Source organism: Myxine glutinosa, chromosome 8 (genome assembly GCF_964187855.1).
Source record: "Myxine glutinosa chromosome 8, kmMyxGlut1.1, whole genome shotgun sequence".
In the NCBI taxonomy this organism is placed as follows: Eukaryota; Metazoa; Chordata; class Myxini; order Myxiniformes; family Myxinidae; genus Myxine; species Myxine glutinosa.
The window spans coordinates 135,852,984-135,873,252 of NC_136268.1; the positions used below are offsets into that span (position 1 = coordinate 135,852,984).

The window sequence follows — 20,269 nt, forward strand, 5'->3', positions numbered from 1 at the left end:
TTCTTGGATGAATGTGAATGCGTCATTCCTCATGCCATTCGTGCACTGCCTGCTTACTACGTTTATTGCGAAAAAAAATAATTAATTCTACTGTCTAGTCCAATTAAGATGAACAATATTTGGTGCAGATTTCAATAATATAATGTATAAAATAAATTATCTTCTATTATTTTATGCAATTTCTCAATGATATTCTCTGATGTTGTTATGTTATTTTTTAAACTATTACCCCGGTGTTTACACACAGACACACACAGCTTTTCTTGGATGAATGTGAATGCGTCATTCCTCATGCCATTCGTGCACTGCCTGCTTACTACGTTTATTGCGTTAAAAAATAATTAATTCTACTGTCGAGTCCAATTAAGATGAACAATATTTGGTGCAGATTTCAATAATATAATGTATAAAATAAATTATCTTCTATTATTTTATGCAATTTCTCAATGATATTCTCTGATGTTGTTATGTTATTTTTTAAACTATTACCCCGGTGTTTACACACAGACACACACAGCTTTTCTTGGATGAATGTGAATGCGTCATTCCTCATGCCATTCGTGCACTGCCTGCTTACTACGTTTATTGCGAAAAAAAATAATTAATTCTACTGTCGAGTCCAATTAAGATGAACAATATTTGGTGCAGATTTCAATAATATAATGTATAAAATAAATTATCTTCTATTATTTTATGCAATTTCTCAATGATATTCTCTGATGTTGTTATGTTATTTTTTAAACTATTACCCCGGTGTTTACACACAGACACACACAGCTTTTCTTGGATGAATGTGAATGCGTCATTCCTCATGCCATTCGTGCACTGCCTGCTTACTACGTTTATTGCGGAAAAAAAAAATTAATTCTACTGTCGAGTCCAATTAAGATGAACAATATTTGGTGCAGATTTCAATAATATAATGTATAAAATAAATTATCTTCTATTATTTTATGCAATTTCTCAATGATATTCTCTGATGTTGTTATGTTATTTTTTAAACTATTACCCCGGTGTTTACACACAGACACACACAGCTTTTCTTGGATGAATGTGAATGCGTCATTCCTCATGCCATTCGTGCACTGCCTGCTTACTACGTTTATTGCGAAAAAAAATAATTAATTCTACTGTCGAGTCCAATTAAGATGAACAATATTTGGTGCAGATTTCATTAATATAATGTATAAAATAAATTTTCTTCTATTATTTTATGCAATTTCTCAATGATATTCTCTGATGTTGTTATGTTATTTTTTAAACTATTACCCCGGTGTTTACACACAGACACACACAGCTTTTCTTGGATGAATGTGAATGCGTCATTCCTCATGCCATTCGTGCACTGCCTGCTTACTACGTTTATTGCGAAAAAAAATAATTAATTCTACTGTCGAGTCCAATTAAGATGAACAATATTTGGTGCAGATTTCAATAATATAATGTATAAAATAAATTATCTTCTATTATTTTATGCAATTTCTCAATGATATTCTCTGATGTTGTTATGTTATTTTTTAAACTATTACCCCGGTGTTTACACAAAGACACACACAGCTTTTCTTGGATGAATGTGAATGCGTCATTCCTCATGCCATTCGTGCACTGCCTGCTTACTACGTTTATTGCGAAAAAAAATAATTAATTCTACTGTCGAGTCCAATTGAGATGAACAATATTTGGTGCAGATTTCAATAATATAATGTATAAAATAAATTCTCTTCTATTATTTTATCCAATTTCTCTTAATGATATTCTCTGATGTTTTTATGTTATTTTTAAAACTATTACCCCGGTGTTTACACACAGACACACACAGCTTTTCTTGGATGAATGTGAATGCGTCATTCCTCATGCCCTTCGTGCACTGCCTGCTTACTACGTTTATTGCGAAAAAAAATAATTAATTCTACTGTCGAGTCCAATTAAGATGAACAATATTTGGTGCAGATTTCAATAATATAATGTATAAAATCATTTATCTTCTATTATTTTATCCAATTTCTCTTCATTATATTCTCTGATGTTTTAATGTTATTTTTTAAACTTTTCCTTCTGAACTTTATTTATGAGTAAGATATACAATACAGTAATTTTGCTAGTTCAATATCCCCTATATATCCATCATGCTCTAAAAAATAAACTACAGGATAAAAAGTTATCATCTGATTGCTCGTAAAGATGAAAAATTTGCTAACATGATACCATTCCTGTCAGGAGATGCGGAAGAAGATGGAGGACTTGGAACCTCTCATCCCGGTGCTTGAGCAGTACAAGGCCGACACGAGCCTGATTGTGCAGTTTAAGGAAGAGCTGCGGAACCTCTCGGCCGTGCTGTCCCAAATCCAGGACGAGATCGGTGGCTACGATTACGAAGAGCTCCAGCGGCGGGTCCTTGACCTAGAATCTCGCCTCCACACGTGCATGCAGAAAATCAGTAAGACCTCTTCATGTTTCCTTCAGTGTGTTCGATTTGGGTGTCTCCTTCATGGCACAGTGCCCCGAAGGAAGGGTTGTGTTACACCGCAGGCTCGAAAAGAAGTTTTACATTTTGTGTGAGGGAAATATAAAGCTTTAAAGCTCCGAAGGTTGCTTATGATCTTAGATAGCGCATTTAGCAAACATGTATGTTTACAGAAATTGGCAGAAAATTGAACAGTCCGAGAATCTTGACCAAGTGTGATTTCCGCAGGATTTTTTTTGATTTGTTTAGGGTCTATAAATCATTTTCCTACTCATTGCAAAAGACACCGCATGATCTCTAACTTTCACCAACAACCTGTGCTTACAGACGTGGCCTCTTGCTTAATGTCGTTCCATGGTTGATGTGGTGATGCCTCTCCCTACATGTGAAACACCGGGGTAATAGTTTATAGCTGAGTTGAAGACTAAACAGCTCAGAGGATCTACAGACTAGCCCATCTGTGCTTGGAAATTCAAACCCAGACGAGACAGCTTAGAGGATCTTGTAACATTCTGCTTTATTCACCAAGGGCCATGTCTGTCTCCGCCTGGGAAGTCAAACTCAGACGAGACAGCTGAGGATCAACAGACAAGCCTATCTCAGCTTGGAAATTTAAACCCAGACTAGAAAACTCAGATGATCTACAGACAAACCCATCTCAGCTTGGCAATTCAAACCCAGACTAGAAAGCTCAGAGGATCTACAGACAAACCCATCTCAGCTTGGCAATTCAAACCCAGACTAGAAAGCTCAGATGATCTACAGACAAACCCATCTCAGCTTGGTAATTCAAACCCAGACTAGACAGCTCAGATGATCTACAGACAAACCCGTCTCAGCTTGGCAATTCAAACCCAGACTAGAAAGCTCAGAGGATCTACAGACAAACCCATCTCAGCTTGGTAATTCAAACCCAGACTAGACAGCTCAGATGATCTACAGACAAACCCGTCTCAGCTTGGCAATTCAAACCCAGACTAGACAGCTCAGATATAACTCTTTGCTATCCAGTGTGCATACCTCTCTCATATCCATGAGACCTACGTCGAGTTATTGCAGTGTCACAAATATTGGCTATTAATTTGTCAAGTAAAGATTTCCATGATTCTGAGGTGTTGATTAATTTGTTGATTGGAATAGTTATTGATTTGAATACTTAAATAAGAAGCATATTTGTTTTGTTTTTTCCTATTGTGTATGCCAAATCTTCAAATCATTTTGCATTCCACTAAATGCTTGGCAGACCCAAGCAATTTGAAAATGTTTGGGTTGGTGAAGACATGAAAAAAAAAAAAAAAAAAAAAACCAGACAAAAAAACAGACAAAAAGCAGATGAAAGTGTAAAAACTTTGCAGGAGATTAATAATTTTTATTATACAAGTTTTTTTTCTCTCTCTCTCTCTCTTGATGACATGGATCTCTTGATCCTGCGGCTGAGTGATGACCCATCCAGGATTGTGCCCAATGGCCAAGAGACTGCTTCGGCAGCCCTATGCATCTGAATAAAACAAAAAGGAGTTGTCATCATCATGACATGGGAATATCCAAGCATCTTTTTTGACGTCCGAACAAGTTTACTGTCAATCTTGACGGTGTTGTGCATTCTCTTATATATGCACGAGCAAAAGTATCCGGCGTTGCCGGGTAACAATGCATCACTTCCTGATGGGAATATGATGAACGCAATCTGGATCCATTATCTAGAGGGAATTTTAAAAATAGATTGCAGGTACAGTGGACTCTGATGCAGTGGAGTGACACCCTATCCCATGGAAGTTACACTCACAAACTGCTTACGAAGTACCAGGCTATGCTTCTGCAAAATCATAAACCATTCGTGTAAGAAAATGACATTATTTTGCTCCTCCAGCTGACAGTTTCGTTCAGTTTTGTTCAGTTTCAGTAACACACACAGTAACACACACACACACACACACAAACACACAGAAACACACACACAGTAATACACACACAGTAACACGCTGTTATATATATATATATATATATATATATATATACAGTATGTATATCAAAGCCATTGTCTGCAGATGGGTAGCTTTGTCGAATGGATGAAAAGGTCTGGACAAGAGAACACAAAATGGCGGAATCGAGAGGGGGAGGGGTTGTTCCATACTGAACTCCTATGGGATTGAAGCAGGGCAAAGAGCTCACCTCACTGGGAGGAATCCCAGTGGGACGTTGCCACCCTGAACGCACAAGTCTCACAGTTTTGGGCTTGGAGGTGTGAGGTGGAGAAGGTATGGTTCTCGGGTTTGCCGTTGGGAGGAGGCGGGAATGGGTGACATCGAGGCCACACCCACAAGCCGGCACAATATAATTTTGAATTTAATTTAGCGATATCATCAGCAATGGTCTAAAAACAAACAAAAAAACCAATGAGTCGATGTTCAACAAGAGGTCCAATTTGGTCTACGTGCCAATTTTGGTGGCATTTGCCGCAGTAGTTTGGTGTGATTGGTGTTTCACACACAGATAGACATACATACAGACAGACAGACATACAGGCAGACAGACAGACCGACAGAGACACAGAAAATGACTTTTATAAGATGTGTGTGTGTGTGTGTGAGTGTGTGTGTGAGTGTGTGTGTGTGTGTGTGTGTGTGTGTGTGTGTGTGTGTGTGTGTGTGTGTGTGTGTGTCATTTCTCCAATCTCAGCACACTGTGACCTCACCATCATGATACACTATCCCAGAGCACAACTCAAGCAATAAAACTTGTGTTCTCTTCCTTTTTCCTCAGGTAATGGGGTAAAAGCATGTTAAAAACTAGGACGACACTTCCTTTGAATTGGATCACTTCAGCTGTTCTCAGGTTATAGACCTATTAGGACTTTGACTTTTGAACTTTGCCCCCAAAATCCAATCAGTTAATCTTTACATCATTATGCATACCTGTACCAAGATTGAATTGGATCACTTCAGTTGTTCTCAAGTTATAGACCTATTAGGACTTTGACCTATGACCTCTTGACCACAAAATCCAATCAGTTAATCTTTACATCATTATGCATACCTGTACCAAGATTGAATTGGATCACTTCAGTTGTTCTCAAGTTATAGACCTATTAGGACTTTGACCTTTGACCTCTTGACCACAAAATCCAATCAGTTAATCTTTACATCATTATGCATACCTGTACCAAGATTGAATTGGATCACTTCAGTTGTTCTCAAGTTATAGACCTATTAGGACTTTGACCTTTGACCTCTTGACCACAAAATCCAATCAGTTAATCTTTACATCATTATGCATACCTGTACCAAGATTGAATTGGATCACTTCAGTTGTTCTCAAGTTATAGACCTATTAGTACTTTGACCTTTGAACTTTGCCCCCGAAATTAAATCAGTTAAACCTTACATCATTATGCATACCCGTACCAAGATTAAATTGGATCACTTCAGTCGTTCTCAAATTATAGACCGATTACAGACTTTGACCTTTGACCTCTTGACCACAAAATCTAATCAGTTCATCTTTACATCATTCTACATAAGTCTACCAAATTTGGTCAGAATCCCATCGCTGGTGCACAAGTTATCGCGTTAACAGGATTTTCACCTAACATGACCTTTGACCTTTGACCTTGTGACCCCAAAATCTGAAAAGTTCATCTTCACCTCATTATACATACCTGCACCAAGTTTGACTTGGTTCCCTTCAGCCGTTCTCAAGTTATCGTGGTAACGAAAACCTATCATGGACGGACAGACGGACGGACGGACGGACGGACGGACAGCCGGACATAACGCCTCTGGCGACTTCGTCAACGGAGGCATAAAAAAAGAAAACGCACCAGTTTGCAATGTTCATGTAAATTTGAAAAAGTTTACCTCAGCACCATTTTTACACAGCACTAACATGCCCGAGCACAGCCATCTGTTACAGATGAGAAACACTGTTAGAGCAATTGTCGTTAAACACGTTTTAAATACGGTACTTGACTTTCAAATGGATACCTGAGTTTATAAAATTCTCCAAGCCACACCTGGTCAACGGTGTCTAATGTGGAGCTTTGAGAAAGTGCTGCTGTTGTTACTGCTATTGCTGCTGCTAGTGTTGTTGTTGTTGTTGCTGTGTTTTGCTTTATAGTTCAGTTTCATTGAATACTGACGTATAGTTTTTTTTTTTTTTGGTTTGTTTTGTATACAAGATCGAGGCTCGTGTAAGAACTAACATCAATCACAAAAAAGGACAATCGGACACACAAAACATACAAAAAATGGAGTGGGAGACAAGATGGGGAGAGAGAGGGAAGCACACAAGTACAACAGCAGAGAACAGGGACATCGGGAGATCTGTGGGAGGAGAGGGTTTGGGGGGAGGAGGCATGGGAATGGGGGGTTGGGGGGTGGGAAAGGTATAAAACACACGGACACTGCTAGAACTTCCAGGAAAGAAAGAAGTCGGGATAAATAAAAAAAAGTGGATCTGGGGTGAATTAACGGGGGTAGAAGAGATCAAGGTTTTGGATGGGCCATGAACCAGAGAATGACCAACGTATATGAAATTGCACTTTTCTCACTATTTTTGGTACGAGGCACAGTGAGCCGAGTAGAAAGCACTTGGTGAAATAATATTTTTAGTCAAAGTCCAATGAACACCATCATTACACAACATGATGGTAGTACCATACATTTCCATTACAAATGAAACGGATCTTAAATAAAAAATGGATTTCCAGGCAGGTGAGATGGCTCCTGAACATTGCATGCGTATTACAATCAAAAAGAGCTCGATGTGTAAGTGTAATCAATATATCTGTGAGATTAGCTTATTCACATTGGAATTAATGTCTCGAATACCTCCGATCCCATTAAATTTCAGAAAGTTAGTAAAATGAAGTTCACTTGAGTACTTAAGATGGGAGATCCTCTTGGACAGTTGGATGTTGTAGGCCGACGGACACAAGGATAGATTAGTTACAAGTTTGCTTGCCTATTATTCGGGATTTAACTAAGGGAGTCAAATTCAAAGTTAAATAAACGGATATCCTGCTGTGGTGCGACAGAGGGTGCTGCATCTTGGATCACACAGTCTCTTGGATGGGGACACAATGCCAGCTGTCTGCCTTAACCTTCACTTTCGTTCTTTCCTAATTTGCGGATATTAAAGATTCCAATGTTTGTCTCATAAAGAGTAGGCCGATCTGTGATTGCCTCAATGTTAAATGGGATATGTGAGTTCATTATGACAAGGGAAATAGATGTTAAAAGCTAATGCCCATGGTAGTAATGGGTTTATTACCTAGTAAATGGGTAAATTAAGTTAACTAGCAACGGTACCCGCCCTATGGGCGGGGCTTCCATTGGGAAGCCCAAATGAAAAGGCAAAATATCAGAAATTGAAGGCTTTTTTTTTATTTTAAACGATTTATATAAACATCCGTTAAATCATATCACATGCAAGTCATAAAAATCTAAACTATTTGTAGAATTTCAATAAAAGCCACATCACTGTTCATATCGGTAAATATTATTCCATTGTGTTTGGAAAAACTGGAAAATTGGAAAATTGGAAAAATTGGAAATTGGAAAATTGGAAAAACAATATAGCCTATTTTACTCCAGGGGGTCCCAGGATTATCCACCCAAAATTTCGTTGCGATCGGTTCAGCCGTTTTTGCGGTACATGGGAACAGACGGACAGACAGACATCTTACTATAATTCACGAAATGTCCGTCCGTCTGTCTGTTCGTTCGAAGGTACTGCAAAAACGGCTGAACAGATCGCAACGATATTTTGGGTGGGTAATCCTCGGACCCCCTGGAGTAAAATAGGCTATATTGTTTTTCCAATTTTTCCAAGTTTTCCAATTTTCCAGTTTTTCCAAACACAATGGAATAATATTTACCGATATGAACAGTGATGTGGCTTTTGTTGAAATTCTACAAATACTGTTTATTCTACATACCAGGAGAGAGTAGATCGACTCCTGACAAACTCTTCCTATATAAACGTGCGGCTCCGAAGTAACATGGCAGCGTGTGCAAAGCGACTGAGAAAGACGTGTAGCGGCTGCTTCCGTGTTACAGATTCGGTGCGCACTCTTCACACATAAACGTGCGTCTGAGAAAAACGTGTGGCGGCCACTTCCCTTTTGCAGAATTTAATCTTTTTTCAAAATGGGCGCCATGTACTGTTTAGATTTTTATGATTTGCCTGTGATATGATTCAACGGATGTTTATATGAATCATTTAAAATAAAAAAATAAAATCGTTTAAAATTAGGCTAACCCCCGCTCTAGCAGGGCAAATGGCCTTAAAATGTATGTTGTTGTTGTTGTTGTTGTTTGTTTAAAATAAAAAAGCCTTTAATTTCTGATATTTTGCCTTTTCATTTGGGCTTCCCAATTGAAGCCCCGCCCATAGGGTGGATACCGTTGCTAGTTTGGTAAATTATAGTTAAGATGGTTTGCAGATATAGCACAGTCATGATGGTTCAATTGGCTATCTTTCTTTTTTTGTACGTTATATTCAGAGGATGTATTTACAGGCTGGAGAAGTTTGTATTTCTCACTTTTCTTCTTATTTTTCTCAATAGTATATATTTTTTTAATGAGTTTTATCTTTCCATGTGACATCTGAGAATAGGCGCCCGCGGAACTACGTAACTTCCGGTTAGTGCACCCTTCACGACAACAGTCATGTGATTGGATACTGTTATGTCGGTAGGGTAGTGATATGTAGAGCCAGATAGATCTGTGTAGGTAACGTGCTTCGTCTGTCGCGGTAAGGAATCTACCTTGTAATAAGTTCTGTGTGTTTAGGCGTTTTGTCGGGTAAGAGTATACTTGTGAGCATACCAGGATGTTCGAGTGAAAAGTAGCGTAGGGATTAAAGAATAAAGCCCCTGTATGTCTCATCTGGTCAGCCAAACCGTTGTCCCGTATGGCAATGCACACCTGTAGACACTTAGTTAGGATCTCCTTAGTGCAACATTAAATGACTCCCTTCCCTGACAGTGACTTCGGAAGGAACAGGCAAAGAAACCAGGGCGGGGCACCGCCGATGATGGCCGCCGCCAATTACACCTCCGACAGGCCTAACCACATTGAGTGTCACGCGCTATCACCACGCTACATGCTACGAGCTATCGCCACGCTACGGTCCTGTGATTGGTCGGCACGCTGGGCGTGAACCTCCAGCCAACGAGTGCGAGAGGCGCGAGTCTGGAAGGTTCGGTGGAAGTTGCTGGTTGGTAGCGTGCCAAGGCTGACGTCACCAAAAAGGTTATTTAAGAGAGCGCCGAACGCCATTTTCGAGTCTTGCGCCATTTGAGTTGGTCTGGAGAGTCTCTTGTGGTTCGTGCTCTTGTTTGCGCAGCTAGCCTTTTTGGACATCCGCTGCTTCGTCTTGCGTAGCCCGAGTGGAGTTCGCTTGCTTTTTGCACGTTTGCTTCGGGAGAGCCGACTGGGACGTGGTAGGCCGATCGTGTGGAAAGATAGACCTCGCTTGGAGCCGCTAGCCTGCGTTGGACGCGCGGTGCTTTTCCTGCTGTGGGACCTCATGGTGCTTGGAGCGGTGCTTGTGCTTGGAGCAGTGCTCAGTGCTTTGGAGCTTGGTGCACGGACCTCGTGAGCGGCGGGAGGTTTGGAGCGGGGCCTGGTGGCGCGCGAGCGGGGCCGAGCGGGGCCGTGTTACACTGCAAGACGACAAGACCAGATAAGACTGCACACTACATTACCCATTTCCCCCAAACATAACGAACATTTTTCTTTTGGTGATTCTTATCCCTCGTTTGTATTTGAGGTCTGTGTGTGTGGGGACGTCCCGATTAGGAATTAGGTTTATCGTCGCGTTTCCCTGTCCCGATTCTTATTGTGAATAAATACTTGTATTATTTTCCTTTCCCATTCAAACCTGTGCCCGCTTGAGTTAATTGCCTCTACAGGATCGGAGTGTCCGCCGTTAAGCGCTTGCGCAGCCTCCATTTTCCTTCTTCCTTCTGCGCGACATATAGCAGAATCCGTATTGGTTATCGCCTCCATTAAATCCGTTTCGGTCCATCCGCGGCCTTCTGGTGTTAACCGGAGTCGCACGACAATACGTTGAAAACAAACCACAAAAGTGCACGTGTTACAGCTTACTTCCGGTAGTCTCGCCCTCACCGAAAGGGGAGGAGGTTGAGGGGTGATGTTAATGAACCCACCTAATATATAATATCACATTAATTTGAAGTTTTTATTTCACATTCTACGACTTGTATCTCCATTCATTTCAGCAACTTCCCAGTTGGAATCTCTGACATCTCAACCATAAATATTCCATTATGTTTCAATATTTATTTTCCTTGTCCTCTACGTAGATGAATGGTGCATTATACAGTTCGGCTTGTTCATGCATGTATTAATAATGCATGTTGGACGGATATTACTCATTCTATTTTAGTTACGAATATGATTTCTAACTCTGGAAACCAAACAGACTTTTCTATGCTTTTAATCCCGACTCTGCTATTGCATACCTTATTATGAGATGTGAACTTCCCCAATTCAAAACTAATTTTTTGGTGGCTATTTCTGATAATTTCACCCTAACTTCTTTGATTATCGTCAGCCTTTTTGAAAAAAACGGGGCGATGTTGTAATTGGCTCCCACTGTCCATCTGTCTGTCATCATGATATGTCCTCCTCAACTAACCACCACCGTTTAGAGGCCATTTTTCCCCACAAAGCGGGGTTTGGACCTTTTCGGGGACCGTGGTTGTTGTTGTTTTTTTGGTCCCCTTTTTGAAGCAATGTTTTGCGGCCGGATGCCCTTCCTGCCGCCAACCCTGTTTGTCGCCTTTTTACGATAAACAGGGAATTACCAGTGTACTGGTACTCAATTTGCCGACCTCGGAAGGATGACAGGCTGAGTCAACCCCCCTGGTGTTAATTCAGCGATCGACCAGGATTCGAACCCAGGATCCTTGGTTTATCCTAAGCTGGCACCCTAGCCACTAGCCCAACACCAGGGACTAATCCTCCTCAACTGTTGAGCATAAATTCACCAAACTTGGTCGTTACACTGTATTATTTTTAGCCCTGCCCCCTGGGGTGGGGTCAAAAGTTCAAATACCGAAAAAGGAATTAGGGGCACATTTCCAAACATTCTTTTACGAAACTTTGTATATACAATCAACACTTGGGGACACATGAAATATGCAATGACTTTTGGGAATTTGACAAAGTTCATGCCCCAGGGGGTGGTGACTTGGAGTCCCAAGGGTCAAAACAGGAAGAAAAAAAAATTCAACTCAAAATTTGATATTGGGTCAATCCTGGTGGAACGTTTTTCCATCTTTCAACTTTGCTTCAGGTGATTTTTATTTCCGGGGATTTGCAATGGCACGCCGACTTTGCTCTACTTTTTATTTCCGTTGATACCATTCCTGGAATAAATGAAATAATGTTTTGTGTTTAGTTCTTTTTAGTGTTAGTTTGTGTGCATAATGCACTGTGACACCCATACAGTCAGTGCGCTCTGCTGGTACCAACCTCCTGACCCCCCCCCCCCCCATCCGGACCAAATTCAGATCCTGGGGGGACAGGGCCTTCTCCATCGCTGCTCCCACCCTCTGGAACTCACTACCTCACACCATCAGAGACTCCTCCTCACTCACCACATTCAAAACATCACTAAAGACCCACCTGTTCAACACTGGATTCAACATTCAACCCACAGCATTTAACCCCTGACTATCTCTTCTCCTTCTCCCTCCTTTTGCTTTAAATATTTCCCTATTGATTCTTGTCTTTTTGCAATTGTTGTTTTAATGTATTGTTATGCATTATGTTTTGCACTCTGTCAAAGCGCCTTTGGGCTTCTTGAAAAGCGCTATACAAAATAAATGAATTATTATTATTATTATCTCACTTGCTGCCTCGGAAACAAAAATTGATAATTGTTGGTTCTGGATTAAGGAATTGGGTGGGCAGTTTAGGCTAGAGGTATGCCCACTCACCTTTTAGCTGTCTAGACTGGGTTTTAATCTTGACCCAGCTATAAAAGTCCATCTTGATGCTTCACATGCAGGGCGACACTCATTGTTAGTCGACGTTAAATATCTCACTCCCACAGTATCATTTCCGAATAGTAGGCAAGTTATCGTTGCCACACTGAACAAATTGTAAATTCCTGGGACCTTCACTCGAACTTCTGCAGATCCAGCTAGCCGATTCATGAAGCACTTGTGCCACAAACCCTCCCCGTCCCTTGCTAACCCCACCAGAAGGTGGTAATAATTGGGGCCATTCAAGAAGTAGTAGTCTACATGATGCAATTATTTATTTGGAATATTTTAAAATGTTATGCTTGTAATCACTCAAATATCACATTACCTGCAATGCTTCCTGGGGTACTTCCAACTGCCCCCCCCCCCCCCCCTCACGCTCTCCTCACCCACCAATTCATCCTTCTACCAACCATTTCCCCTCTTTGACATAACCTGTTGTGATGCTGCTTGACAAACATTGTCTTTTGATGAGTAAATGTTCTGTATTAGTGGCAATGCTGTTGGTAAGTTCCTGGGCTGGCAACATGGCCTAAAAGTAATCATACTCACCTGTGAGCTGTCTGACCTGGGTTTTAATCATGACCCAGCTATACACTGTCATCATGGTGTTTCACAGGCAGGGTCACGCTCACCTCTAAGCTGTCTGGCTTGGTTTCAAATCCCAACCCCGCTAAAGCATTCATCACTGGATGGGATGTTAAAGATCCCACGGTGTCCTTTGCGAAGCGTAGGCGAGCTATCACCTGCACCATGATCTCAAGTTGTGATGAAACCATCAGCCAAAGGATGCATACAAAAATAATGAAGGCTAAATAACCCTATTTCCAGTTTGAAAGCTGGTTTAAAGGTAAAGTTCAAGTCACTTGTACTTTAATGCCATCTTTTTTTACTCAAAGGTCATCATTATATGACTTTAAACACTTTTTCCCGAGGTTTATTGTGACTCTGACTTTGATCTTAAGTTTTTTAATAGGTATGGAGGAACTAATGACGGAACTCCTCATAAAGGTGTGCATTGTTTGGAGCATCATGACACATTATCTACATTCTAGAGATATTTCAACCAGATGGACATGTGGACCGTGGTTTGAAGAATACTCTGCGATGTTGCATGTTCCATATTTCTGATATATATACAGTCACGTGAAAAAGTAAGGACACCCCATGTAAAGTTTTGACTTTTTCAACATATTTCAACATACAGCTATTTGATCTTCATTTCAACAATATTGATAGATAAAGGTGATATAATATAACAAATATCATGAAACATTTACATTTTGTAGTCCATTGTATAATTTAAATAAACATGAATGCAAATTTCGCATGTGGAAAAAGTAAGTACACCCTTGGCTCTAATAGGTGGTATTGCCCCCTTTGGCAGAAACAACCTCAAGTCGGCGTTTCTTATAACTGTCTACCAGTCTCTGACATCGACTGGGAGAAATTTTTGCCCACTCCTCCATGCAGAATTCTTTCAGCTGTGCGATGTTTGAGGGGTTTCTTGCATGCACAGCTCGTTTCAAATCCCCCCACAACATCTCGATGGGATTTTTAGTTCCGGGCTTTGACTTGGCTATTCCAGAACCCTCCATTTCTTTCTTTTCAGCCATTCCTTGGTGGATTTACTGGTATGTTTAGGGTCATTGTCATGTTACAAGGTCCACCCTCGGTTGAGCTTCAGCTTTCCGACAGATGGCCTCACATTATCCTCAAGCACCCTCTGGTACAATCAAGAATTCATAGTGGATTAAATGATGGTGAGCTGCCCAGGCCCTGATGCAGCGAAGCTGCCCCAAACCATAATATTTCCACCACCATGCTTTACAGTTGGTATCAGGTTCTTGTGGTCAAATGCTGTCTTTGGTTTTCGCCAAACATGTCTTCTGGAACTGTGGCCAAATAGCTCTACCTTTGACTCACCTGTCCAGAGCACATTGTTCCAGAAGTGCTGGTCTTTGCGGAGATGTTCATTGGGAAACTTTAGTCTTGCCCTGATGTTCTTTTTGGACAGCAAAGGTTTCCTCCTGGCACACCTCCCATGTAGATCAAATTTGTGCAGCCGCTTTCTAATGGTAGACTCGTGCACTTTGACATCAACAATGGCAAGAGCTACCTGTAGGTCCCGTGATGACATTCTGGGATTCTTATAGATTTCTTTCAGCATCTTGCGGTCTGCTCTCGGGCTGAACTTGCTGGGGCGGCCTGGCCTGAACAAGTTGGCAGTTGTTTGGAATCTTCTCCACTTGTAGATGATCTTCCGGACAGTCGAATGATTGATTTCAAATTGTTTGGAGATCTTTTTAAATCCCTTCCCAGACTCGTAGGCATCTCTAACCTTCTTTCTGAAGGCCTCAGAGTGCTCTTTTGATCTAGGCATGGTGACGCCACACACTCAACAACAAAGAGCAAACCAAACGAAATGTCTGAGGTTTAAATAAGACAGGTTCCTCCAAGATCCTCTCTAACGATGTTCTAATCATTTGCACCTGAGCTGGTGCACCTGATTCTAATTTTAGGTATTTGTAGTGATAAATGCAGGGGTGTACTTACTTTTTCCACATGCGAAATTTGCATTTATGTTTCTTTAAATTATACAATGGACGACAAAATGTAAATGTTTCATGATATTTGTTATATTATATTACCTTTATCTATCAATATTGTTGAAATGAAGATCAAACAGCTGTATGTTGAAATATGTTGAAAAAGTCAAAACTTTACATGGGGTGTACTTACTTTTTCACGTGACTGTATATATATACATATATATATATATATATATATATATATATATATATATATATATATATATATATATATATATATATAAAACTGTGAGAAATAGTAGAAACTCCACAGCACGAGCAGGGCGTCTCATTTGCATTGACTAAATAATCGGGAGATTAAATCAGACGCGGACGTAGCTTCAGGACTTCGATCTTTAATTTTTGACAAGCTTTCGACCAACAAAGGTCTTCTTCTGAGTCGGCCCCAAGTTCGACGGAAGTTGAACTCAGAGGGGTGTCCCTACTCCAATACCGAGGCCAGGACGTCCCCACAGAACCACAAGAAGGGATGATCGCCAGCTGCACCAGTTAGTCCGCAATGGCCGTACCAAGTCAGCTAATCGGCTTAGGGCTGAGTGGCAGCAGCTGACAAATGTGCCTGTATCCAGAAGGCTAGTCAACCAACCACTGGTTCAAGCAGGCTATCGTGCCAGGCATCCCCTGAGAAAGCCACGCCTGACCAGACAACACCGCCAGCGCTGATTGCAGTGGGCCAGAGAGCACCGTCAATGGCAGCCAGGACACTGGAATCACGTGACCTTCAGTGGCGAGTCTAGATTTCTGGTCTATCGTCAAGATGGCCACGTCCGAGTGCGCAGACAAATGCATGAAGCTTACAACAAAGATTGTATAGTGCCAAGAGTCCAAGCTGGAGGTGGGGCGTGACCGTTTGGGCTGCTTTTCATGCAGGGGGCAAAACTGACCTAGTTGTTCTGAATGGAAACCTGAACCAGTTCAAGTACAGGGCCATTCTGGAAGAAACATTGCTTCCATTTGCTCGTGCAGCCTTTCGAGGAAACTTTGTCTTCCAAGATGACAATGCACGGCCTCATCGAGCTCGCATGATCCAACACTTTCTTGCTGACCATGGTGTAGAGCATATGGAGTGGCCTGCCATGTCCCCGGATATGAATCCGATAGAGAACTTGTGGGCAGAATTAACGTGTCAAATGGACCACTTGGACCAGCAGCCGACCTCTGTGCGTGAATTGCAGCAGGCTATTGTCACTGCATGGCAAGCGATTCCTGTCCAAACCTTGGCAAATCACGTGAACAGCATACCTCAACGTGTACATGCTCTCCTGAATGCTCGTGGGGGTTACACGAAGTAACTGAACTGTAATTTTACTGTCTGTAATCCCAGTCGTAATTTAACTTTTGTTTTTGTTAAAAAAAATTTTGGCTAATGTGCAAAATAAAGAGATAATTCTGGAAAACATACAGAAGTTTAACACAGTACTGTCCATGAATTGAGTTTGATATCAATTTACATCACTTTCAAGGATCAATTTATTTGTTTCGAAATGTCAAATGTGGTTTTTGTTTCTTTTACAGGTCACATTAACAAAATCTAGAATAATTTCAACATAATTCCAATGAACTTTTGGTTCTAAGACATCTTGAAAAGTAAGTTCACCGCCAGAAAAAATATTCCTTATTAAATGCCAAGTCTGTATATACAGATTTGGCATTTAATTTGGAATATTTTTTTTTGTGGGGGTGAACTTACTTTTCAAGATGTCTTGGAACCAAAAGTTCATTGGAATTATGTTGAAATTATTCTAGATTTTGTTAATGTGACCTTTAAAAGAAACAAAAACCACATTTGACGTTTTGAAACAAATAAATTGATCCTTCAAAGTGATGTAAACTGATATCGAACTCAATTCATGGACAGTACTGTGTTAAACTTCTGTGCGTTTTCCAGAAGTATCTCTTTATTTTGTACATTAGCCAAAATTTTTTTTAACAAAAACAAAAGTTAAATTACGACTGGGATTACCGACAGTAAAATTACAGTTCAGTACTTCGTGTAACCCCCACAAGCATTCAGGAGAGCCCATACACGTTGAGGCATGCTGTTCACGAGATTTGCCAAGGTTTGGACAGGAATCACTTGCCATGCAGTTACAATAGCCTGCTGAAATTCACGCACAGAGGTTGGCTGCTGGTCCAAGTGGTCGATTTGACGCGTTAATTCTGCCCACAAGTTCTCTCTCGGATTCATATCCGGGGACATGGCAGGCCACTCCATATGCTCTACACCACGGTCAGCAAGAAAGTGTTGGATCATGCGAGCACGATGAGGCCATGCATTGTCATCTTGGAAGACAAAGTTTCCTCGAAAGGCTGCACGAGCACATGGAAGCAATGTTTCTTCCAGAATGGCCCTGTACTTGAACTGGTTCAGGTTTCCATTCAGAAAAACCAGGTCAGTTTGGCCCCCTGCATGAAAAGCAGCCCAAACGGTCACCCCACCACCTCCAGCCTGGACTCCTGGCACTATACAATCTTTGTTGTAGGCTTCATGCACTTGTCTGCACACTCGGACGCGGCCATCTTGACGATAGACCAGAAATCTAGACTCGTCACTGAAGGTCATGTGATTCCAGTGTCCTGGCTGCCATTGACGGTGCTCTCTGGCCCACTGCAATCGGCACTGGCTGTGTTGTCTGGTCAGGCGTGGCTTTCTCAGGGGACGACTGGCACGATAGCTTTCTTGAACCAGTCGTTGGTTGACTCGCCTTCTGGATACAGGCACATTTGTCAGTTGCTGCCACTCAGCCCTAAGCCGATTAGCTGACTTGGTACGGCCATTGCGGACTAACCGGTGCAGCTGGCGATCATCCCTCCTTGTGGTTCTGCTGGGACGTCCTGGCCTCGGTATTGGAGTAGGGACACCCCTCTGAGCATTTCGTTTCAGGATCTTTGACACCTGACCTTGAGTCATGCCATACTGCCGAGCAATAGCATGCTGTTTCATGCTGTAATTTCGTAAAGCCACCACTCCATGACAAACAGCATTGTTGAGTTGACAGACCATCTCCAGAGGAAGCGGCAATAACTTTTGGAGACGTGCAGCAGTTGTTTTCCACTAATACAGAATGCAACAACCCTTGTATACCCGACTGTGAAGCCAATCGTCAAATGCACCTGTCCGTACATTTTGCCACGCCACCTGTGATATAATCCTGTTGTTGACTTCTTGCTGCGACAGAGAATCAGTGACATGGTTCTTTTAACAAATAAATCACACCAAAGTGTAAAAGAAACTCACCAGATTGATACACTGAGTTAAGAAAGTAAACCTAAGTCAAGAAAAAAAAAATCCATATTAAATGCCAAGTCTGTATATATATATATGTGCAAAGACTCCCCTAGTTATCCATAATGAGTACCAAGTACAAGCAAATATGATGCCGGACATTGCTATTCACCTTGCCATTGAAATTTGGACCACGTTTTAGATTTCCGAAAACAAGGAAGGCTGTACTGCCTGACAGGCCCTGCAATATGAAGGTGGACCTTTCCAAACAAGCCTGTCAGAATGCCTCTGCATGTTCCACTGCAAGCAGATAATGGAAAAGCATCTCAAGGTCACATGGTTCAAATCAACAATTCTGCCCTCTTTGCGGAGCATGACTCTTTTGATGATTGTATCATTTGTTCGTCTTTCCTTTTGAATGATATATATATATATATATTAAAAGCATGGCAGATTGTACTTTTCTCTCATTTTTCCAGAGAAGTATTTGCACCAACTTGTATCTCAGAAATTCAAGGCACGGCCATGGAGATGCGAACGCTGTGTCTCCGCACGTTGATCATATGATGATGGTTTAAGTAGCCGAGCGGTTTTAACAAATAGAAATGTCAGCATTTTTGCTTGAGTGTGTTTTGAAGAAAATAGATTTTAATTACGAGCTTTCTGCTTGGTAATGAGGGTGGTGAGGAGAGTGGGAGAATGGTCAGGAATGTTTGTAGAATACGATATAGTCTCTTCCACAACGAAGCATGTTGCGTCGGAACAGTGGAATAACACAGCATGACAAACCTAACGTTTTCTTTTCAACTATTTCACGACACATCTTGCTCGGTGTAAACACGAGCTTGTCTAATTCAGCGAGTTTCCCATATTCCATGGGGTTCTGGTCTTCATGAAGCAAAACTACACTTTAAAAAGCCTGTCTGTTACTCCGTATAATCAGGATTGTTTAAGAGGTCACAAAATTTGGGAAAGGGAAAGGTAATTGCCAGACCATTTCTTCATGGTGGCACGTCTACATCAGGCCAGGTGTTTGTACAAAGTTCAACCTGTTTGCAATTGTCAACTATGCATTTTGGCCAGAAATTAGCCATTTGTGCACCAGGTAAGATCCACATATGAGGAAGAAAGACTGAAAGAGGCTTCGTCATATATTTCATCAGTAGCTGATTTGGTTGCGTTGAAGGAAAATGTGATGATGCATCTCAGTTGTGATGTGGTAATGCATCTTGATTATGAGTCATTAATAAAAAATAAATTCCCTGCTTGTCGTAAAAGGCGACAATAAGGGTTGGTGGCAGGAAGGGCATCCGGCCGTAAAACATTGCTTCAAAAAGGGGACCAAAAAACAACAACAACCACGGTTCCCGAAAAAGGCCAACACCCGCTTTGCGGGGAAAAATGGCCTCTAAAGGTGGTGGAGAGCTACGAGCTTTCTGCTTGGTAATGAGGGTGGTGAGGAGAGTGGGAGAATGGTCAGGAATGTTTGTAGAATACGATATAGTCTCTTCCACAACGAAGCATGTTGCGTCAGAACAGTGGAATAACACAGCATGACAAACCTAACGTTATTGATTGATTTATGAGTCATTATTCAAAAATATTTGTGTTGATGGATTGTGGGTAACTGGTGAAGCCTCGTGGTAGAGAAGATGCAATTCTATTGTGCCTCTTTCTTCTATCGAGGGCGGATGTTCCATAGCACACAATAACGGCTCCTATTGTTGTCGTCATCCACTGTTGAGTTTAGCCCACATACACGTTTTTTATACAAAGTCCAAGCTCGTCCATTGTTGGGTGACCAGAAGCAGCATGTCCAAGGTGGACTCAACTGGTCTGAATCCGAATTGATAATCTGAGATGAAGTCATTGGAGAAAAGGAAGGATTTTATATCAACTGCAATGATGGATTCCATGACCTTGTTGATGATTGGCAGTAAGCTGAT

General features: G+C 41.3%; 1 protein-coding gene across 3 annotated transcripts in view; it reads left to right on the forward strand.

Moving 5' to 3' along the window:
* Positions 1–20,269, forward strand: part of LOC137432928 (noelin) — a 203,956-nt gene that overhangs the window by 115,815 nt on the left and 67,872 nt on the right. For 2 of the 3 annotated variants that reach the window (XM_078783741.1, XM_078783739.1), the window contains exon 4: positions 2,218–2,437. In XM_078783741.1, the coding sequence (XP_078639867.1) occupies positions 2,218–2,437 (220 nt within the window). The remainder of the gene's footprint in view (positions 1–2,217; positions 2,438–20,269) is intronic. The other variant, XM_078783740.1, reaches the window with a different exon arrangement.